This window comes from Mytilus trossulus, chromosome 11 (genome assembly GCF_036588685.1).
Source record: "Mytilus trossulus isolate FHL-02 chromosome 11, PNRI_Mtr1.1.1.hap1, whole genome shotgun sequence".
Taxonomy (NCBI): domain Eukaryota; kingdom Metazoa; phylum Mollusca; class Bivalvia; order Mytilida; family Mytilidae; genus Mytilus; species Mytilus trossulus.
In genome coordinates, this window is record NC_086383.1 from 23,357,040 (window position 1) to 23,364,944 (window position 7,905).

Below are 7,905 nucleotides of genomic sequence, written 5' to 3' on the forward strand. Positions count from 1 at the left end.
ATGTACATTTATTGTTCATATCCAGCTTACATCCATAACTTTAAGAAGTCAAAATAGATGTCTCTGATTTCTTAGAGAAATCAACAGTTTACGCGCAGATTGCGAAGAGGATCCCAAAATGAAACGATTGTTGACTTTGCCTATTGTATGATCTGTGGTCGGATTGTCCTATAACATTAGACTTCGAAGGTTCATATTATTCACATTTACAGCTAATTTCCTAATGCATGTAAAGCAAAACTTTGGTTGGCTTGCTTGCTTGCTTTGTTTGTAAAATTGTTTATACAGGCTTTGTAAAAAAAGATTGACAACTTTAAACAATATATATAGGCATAGTTTTACCTGTATATAATATTTGAATTTAATTTGGTGTTATTCTAATAATTGTACAAAATTAAAAAAAAACAAAGCAAGCAAGCTAACTAAAGTCTTGCTCTAACTTTTTTAGGAAATTAGCTGTAACAGGTTTTTTATCGGATGTTTATTGTTTTACTTTCAATGTTGAACCGACGTCGTTATCTCTTTGACATATTTCCCATCATTCCATTTTCAGTTTTATGCTACACAAAAAAAAAATGCAATGCCCTTTGCTTAATACGGAATTGGAGTAACAGGTGTTTTATTTAAACTTAACGAGTACAAATAAAGTAAAAATGTATTTGTGTATCTGTTATTTGTTCAAAATTTGACTGATAGAAGGATCATCGAAAATGATGAAAAATGTAAAATGGTTTACTTATTTAATAATTAGGTTATGTTTATCACAGATCCTCGGTTAGCAATTTAATATTTTGTTAATTAATGTTATTTTTGTTGTCTTTTTGTTGTTTTGTTTTTGTTTTGTTTCGTGTATTTCCTGTCTATTTGTATTACTTTAACGTATTTGACGATGTCATCAATATTTCTTTGTTGTCTAGCAATGTGCAGTTAACTTATCCGTATACCACCGATCATTTAATTTAGATTCCTGACTTAGGAATAGTTTCCATTGCATTATTTTAGAATTTTCTCAGAATGTTTTGTACTATTTTCTATGGAGAACAGAGAAGAAACAGATTTATTGGCATTTCTTAATTAATCCATGGATGTAATATCCGTAGATAAAGCTCGTCAAAAGTTCCCAACTACTCTCAATTGTTAGATAAAAAGAACCATGACCAAATTGACTGTCTTTGATGTGTGTTGTCCTCAATCAAGTAACTCTAGCCACATGGCGTTATCAGGTTAGATAGATTTTCGATATATGAGTTGACGATCCCTTTGGTATCTTTTAATTAGCCCCTCTTTTATCATCTGGTTATTTCTTGACCAGCTACACGTGAAGGTTATCGGATGATCTTAGTAGGGTTTAATTACACCAGTTCCATTACAAATTAAATACATGTCTTGGTAATTAGTGACCAGTTATGGCATTTGGCTTTCCTTTGTTTCCTTGTTTGCAGATAACTTTACTTAACTGGCCACCCGCTGATTGATACTTCGACACAAAGTTTGTGTAGATAAGATTGAAACAACAGCAGGGGTCCAGTTTAATAACTTTACGTACAGTTTAGCTCCTCCCATTTAGGGACGACATAAAAAAATCAATGAAGGATAAAAAACTTAATTCAAATAGTTTGGGAGTGGGGATCAAAATTGCTGCAAGTTTTATTTAATTGACATAGATTTTATATATATATATATATAATTACATTAGATGTAAGTTTCATTATAATACGTTATTCTGATTGGCTAACATGTTATTCCGTAAACAATTGCATCAGACAATAACATTTATCATGCATGCTGACACGAGGTCCCACAAAAAAGTGCACAGGTGAATTAAATAAAACTGGATAAAAATCGTGTTTTCATGATTTTAGCTAAAAAAATATAATTATAAGTATTGAATACTTCTTTTTGAAACTTTATAGGGTTGTAAAAGCGTTGACCGTGCGTACATTTTAAGAATGAAGCGCTTCCGAGCTTCATACATAATGTACTTCGGTCAACGCTTTTACCACCCAATAAATTTACAAAAAGAAGCATTCAATTCTTAAAATATAGTCTATTGGTCAATCATTTTTTTCTCCAAAATTAAGTTAAGAGGGGAGTAGGGGGGTCAGTGAAAACACTATATGAATAAAGTTTTATATTATTCCACATTGATCTTTTGATGTCCTCCCTTAATTAGGACTATCCCATTAAGAAGTCAGTGAAAATCAGTACTTACTGCCTTCATTTGCCATGAAGACACCTTATTATTATGTAGTAATTTAAAACAATGAATCAGAATCCAAAAAAAATCGGTTTAAATCGTCCGGATACTATAAAAGTTGTGTGAAACGGAAACAAGCAAAGAATATCCACCAACACCAATTCTTCAAATAACAAACTAAAACCTATGCAACACCGGTACGACATATAAATATTCATTATGCATGATGCGGTTCCGGACAAGGGCAGGTGGCTGGGTTAGAACTAGTTATTTGATATCTAAACACTCTCCATTAAAAACAAAACTCCATGTATCAGTGGCCGGAATTAACAAGACATGCATTAAAGAAACAATTAAAATCGGCATAGAAGAATTACTCAATAACGGTCTGATAAATCAAAAAAACTCAAAAAACTATTATAATAGTATATACTGTGTTATAAGAAATATCTCGGTTTTCCAACTTAATAAGAAATCGTGTAATTTTACACTCTAATATCGGTTGATGTACTTCATAGACGATACAACGACAGGACGACATGATCTAGTGCAATCACGTGGTTAAACTTTTTTTTCAGAAAAAAAACAACATATGCAAGTCTCTGATGGAGAGTTGTCTCACTGAGAATCTTATTTTTTTATTTACACTTATGTGCTTAGGGTATTGTGTGACGCGTACAATTTCTCATTAATTTCTGGTGTCAAATTATAGTGAGGGTCTGGATGGGGTTTACAGCGGTGAAATTGGCATTCCATTCGCGCCAAAAAAAATCTTTCATTTTCGCCACTAACCATATTTCATTTGCGCCATGCAAAAATAAAACCTGTAATTTGCGCCAATAATACAGGTAAATAAAGGTAAATAGTTTTTTTTCACTTTAACACTTTAAAAAAAAATACAGTTGGTTTTTTTTTTGCATGATAAATCATATTCCTCAGATTTCAGTCATCTTTAAATTATACACAAGGTATGTTAGAACTTCGTTAAAACAGTTTTGCTACGTTAAACAGATTTAAAAAGTAGTAAAATTGCGAGACAGTTGTATGCATTATACACTATAGTAAAGCTCGAGTAGTAAAGTTATAATTCTGTCCATATCAGTTGTTATTCTGGCTGTGCAAGTTTTATGGAACACCTAAACTTTTTAATATGATGCTTATGATAAGCTATATACCATAAGTGTGATCATAAAAAAAATACAGACTTATTTCCTCTATCGGACTCTGAATTGACATTGTCCATCTATACACCTCATTCAAGCATATAAACATTTTATAACTTCAGTTTTGTATTAGAAATTAGTATGAACAATCATCCAGGAGAAAAACAAATGTTATTCAAGATACAGCAACGAATATTCAACTGTTCGGTTCTATTTTATTTGAATTACATGTGAAATGGCGCAAATGATTTTTTTTTATTTGGCGCAAATGAAATATAACACTGAAGCGCAAAAGAAAGATTGGATTTAAGATTCAAGGTAGTTTTTGATGAAGTTGAAGTCCAATCAACTTGAAACTTAGTACACATGTTCCCTATGATATTATCTTTCTAATTTTAATGCCTAATTGTATTTTTTATCCAATTTCACGATCCATTGAACATGGAAAATGATAGTGCGGGTGGGGCATCCGTGTACTTTGGACACATTCTTGTTTATTTTTTTTATTTATTTTTTTTTCTTTTTTTTGGGGGGGGGGGGGGGGGGGTGGCGTCGTTTTGATTTTGTTTTGGTGTTTTGTTGAATCCCCGTCCTTTTTGTAAACTATGGCTTGACATTTAGCACATAAATTATGCTTGCTTATCATCATCAAATTAGATCATTAAGTAGGAACACTTCAGTGAATGATCGATAACGTTTATTTAATATGTTGAATCAAGTACTATAATTAACTGAATGTTTTTTTTATATACTAGTACCCCTTATAATATATACTAGTAGTAAACGAAATCGTATCATCAAAAGTGGATTTTCTAATTTTGTGTTACAGTTTTATAATGTTTACAATTAACCGAACTGACATCTTTTCCTTCAGATTTCTGTAAATAGCACCACAAATTCTGAAATGAATTAAGCGTAATTTGATAAAAATTATTAACATGGATTTGATCGTCCGTTTAACTACCTCTTTCTGGTTTTTTCTCTCAAAAAATCTAAATATCAACGTTAATTCTAAGACTAAAACCTAATTGAAACTCATGAGAGCATATAACTTATATTGACATAACAGTACATATGGATATAAGCATGCAGTACCGTAGTTCGATGCTGAATTATGCTAGGTCGGTAGTATAATACACGCTCTGAACCTGGTCAACCCCATCACTGTACAAAGTCAGGACAGTCACAGTGACCAACAAACTTGATCCTCGTGTATCGTTTCAAAATATTTTCCCCAAAAAGACCACTATATGTCTTTTTTTAGGTGTGTTGTAGGGAAGCTGTCTCAAAAACGTATACCTAAAATCTTCCTTTATTCATAATTTTTCTCCAAAGTTTGATAAAATTACATTTTTCTATCCTATTCTCTAATATAATTTGGAAACAATTCTTTATACCTTCTAAACTGATCACGCCATCTTTATTTTTATCCGCCAATGAAAAGAATTCGTCACACTCCTCGTCTGATAACTGGTCTCCACAGTTGCGCAAAGCACGGTACAGTTGCTTCCGGTTTAAGAAACCTTTGCCTTTAGTGTCAAAATTTGCAAATGCTTTTCGAAGTTCATGTTCTTGGAAACTGGCTACTGCATAATGCTTTCGCATTAATTTTTCATACTCATAATAGTCAAGACTACTGTCCCCTATATAAATAGAAAAATACTAGAATAATATCCAAATTCTATCATGCAGTGTAAGTATGAAGGTCAAGATAAAAATTATATATAAAGAAACTATAAGATGCAGACTTCATAACTAGGCAAAATTGACCTTTTACGGTTTTCACTGAATATCTGTCAGGATTAGTCTTTTTTTGTCGTATAGTTCCCACCGTTGGATTTGATTGATACTTGTCGTGTACATAACATCGGGTTCTCCTAGTCATCCCATAACTGAACACTTACCGTATATACGTCGATTTCTCCTCATCAATTTCTCCCAACCACCCCTAACGTAAGACTTACCGTCTACATCAGGTTCTCCCCATCGGTTTCTTCGAGCCATTCATTAACTTAACACTTACCGTCTACATCGGTTTCTTCCTTCATTCCCCAAATTGTCACCTACCGTCTACATCGGTTTCTCCTAGCCACCCTCTAACTTCTTCCACAGTTGGATTAAGACCTATCAATTGGGCACCACGTAGTATTTCCTCCTCAGTTATTCTACCGTCTTCATCCTCGTCTAAAATTTTCCATGATTTTTTAATTTCTGTAATGAAGAGAATAACAAATTTACAGCACTTCGAAATCAAAATGTTGGTCGATCGTGTGTTTTTAATGTCCTACATATTTTCTATCAGCTCTAAGTCGGACGATTGAAATCCAGTCGCTATAGTTTTCTGTTATTGACGTCAAATCTTTTTCAAATACTTGCGTATTTTTTTTGGGTAAAATTCTGAAATGATAAGCATCCATAAGCAAAATGACGTAGTAACTGTAATGGTATTTTGAAAAATCACAACAAAGATATCTTTCCGAAATTTTGTATTTGGAACTCGAAATGGCATCCTTAATTTTAGAAAAATGAACAAAATATACAAAAATCCATCAAAAAAGACATTTGATATTTATGTTAACATCCCTGCCAGCACAAAAGAACACACAAAGTTTTCATTCTTTGAATCGAATTGCCATTTCTGCAACAACAGTAACACTACGGAATAAGTGAAGTTAACTGTATTATTTCAAGAAGCCGAGGGGGGGGGGGGGGGGCAATAATTAATGTTAACAACACCTCGATTTTTGCAAAAACAGTTAACAAAAAAATGAAAAAATGCTGATAACAGTTAACGAAGTGGGTTGAAAACAGTTAACAGCTTTATTTCATCTCAGATATATAACAGTTTACAACACCTTGAAAAGGGCCAAACAGGTTAACATAAAAAGATATTGCCCCCTTTTAGAAGAGTTTCTTGCTTACGGTCAAGTTGTTCCTCTGTTATTTCTATTCCACCAAAATCCACATCCGAATCTTCCGTGTCCAGACCATTAAACACAGTTGTTTTGTGTGTAGACTTTTGTTTCGGTTCCTTTTTATCATTCGAAGAACTTTTGTTTGTTCCATTTAATACTGCATTCGTGGTTATGTCTTTGTCTTCCGGTTCTGATGTTGATGTTGCAACAATCTTTTCTTGGTCAACTTTTGCCGATTTGGAGGCCATTTTTATCTGTCATTGAGTATGGTCTTTCAGTGGCTTTATAAAAATACACGTTTATAAAATACAAATCAGTGTTAGATTTTATCAATTATGATTTGTTAGCAGTTGATTTAAGACCATAATTATCAAAAGAATATGTTTAAATGTTAAAATTTGAATGTCCAGTAAAGATCACACTGGTTTATGATACTATGATAAAGAATGAATACACGAGGGTCTGGATGGAAGAGGATCCTTCGTTTCTCTATTCTTTATTTCTTAGCCCAGATTTTTTTTTATAAAGCACCCCTTTGTTTCCCTTTCCTTATCTTTTGCACTGGTTTTCTCTATTCTTTTTATTTCTATCAAAGGCACTTGTCTGAAAAAAAACCCAACTATATACAGTACCTATTACAGGACTTTTTGTTACTGAGACAAGTGCTTGTGATTTTACTCTTTATCCTGCACTTTTGGCCATTAATGGCATTATTCTCTATTCTCTCAAACCCCATCCATACCCTTATACGTTATATTGTTTGATAGTCGTGAATAAACTTTGCTATCTCCTCTAGAACAATGTCAAAAACAATAATATGGTATTTTTAATAGTCTTTATATTGAATATCAAAATTTAAATCTTACACCTCTTTCAAATATCTTTGTTTTATATATTATTTATATACTGGTATTTTACATTGGCTAATCAACTGAGTGATCAAAAATGATTCTTCAATTGTTATCGTCTTTTACAAAAATTATTCACGTGAACTGTTAAGTCCAGTTTTTGAACTCCGGTTCTCTTGAAACACTTTAAACTTAGAACAATTTAGAATTTATAATCTACTCCGGTTACTGGAGATGACGGAACTAGTACACGACCGGCAAGACAAGAAGGCAGCCATTTTTTTCAGAAACTTAACATTTGACCAACCCAATGAACTGAGATATCAAATACTGTGAATTCATTATTATTCGTGACTTTCGTTTTTGACAGATTTACCACGAATTAAAATGAATCACCAATTTGCTATTGTGTTGTAAGATTGAGACAAAATCACGAAATCAAAGATAATTGAAAATGCAAGATTTCCTCAATCTACGAAAATAAATGAATACCAAGTATCATTTTGACCAGATTATATAGCAGATAGCAAAATACCACTGGTCATTTTCTTTCTGAAAACTGATATAGCAGTGCTCGTTTTCTTTCTGAAAACCGATATTGCAGTGCTCATTTCTGTCTGAAAACTGATATAGCAGTGCTCATATTTCTGTCTGAAAACTGATATTGCAGTGCTCGTTTTCTTTCTGAAAACCGATATAGCAGTGCTCATTTTTGTCTGAAAACCGACATTGCAGTGCTCATTTCTGTCTGAAAACTGATATTGCAGTGCTCGTTTTCTTTC

The 7,905-nt window shown here is 32.7% G+C and overlaps 1 protein-coding gene across 1 annotated transcript; it reads right to left on the reverse strand.

The window, feature by feature from the left end:
- Positions 1–4,115: 4,115 nt before the first annotated feature.
- Positions 4,116–6,637, reverse strand: LOC134689612 (calmodulin-like). Its single transcript, XM_063549583.1, has 4 exons — positions 6,283–6,637; positions 5,428–5,571; positions 4,758–5,003; positions 4,116–4,259 (listed from the first exon to the last, which is right to left on the reverse strand). The coding sequence occupies exons 1-4, from the start codon at positions 6,521–6,523 to the stop codon at positions 4,231–4,233; spliced, it is 660 nt and encodes a 219-aa protein (XP_063405653.1). The 5' UTR covers positions 6,524–6,637; the 3' UTR covers positions 4,116–4,230.
- Between the last annotated feature and the right edge of the window lie 1,268 nt (positions 6,638–7,905).

Coding starts and splice junctions, on each gene's coding strand:
- LOC134689612 (XM_063549583.1), bottom strand. CDS start 6,523: ATGGCCTCCAAATCGGCAAAAGTTGACCAAGAAAAGATTGTTGCAACA. Junction 5,572..6,282: donor AACAGAGGAACAACTTGACC/GTAAGCAAGAAA, acceptor TCTTCATTACAG/AAATTAAAAAATCATGGAAA. Junction 4,260..4,757: donor TGGCGTGATCAGTTTAGAAG/GTATAAAGAATT, acceptor AATTCATTTCAG/AATTTGTGGTGCTATTTACA.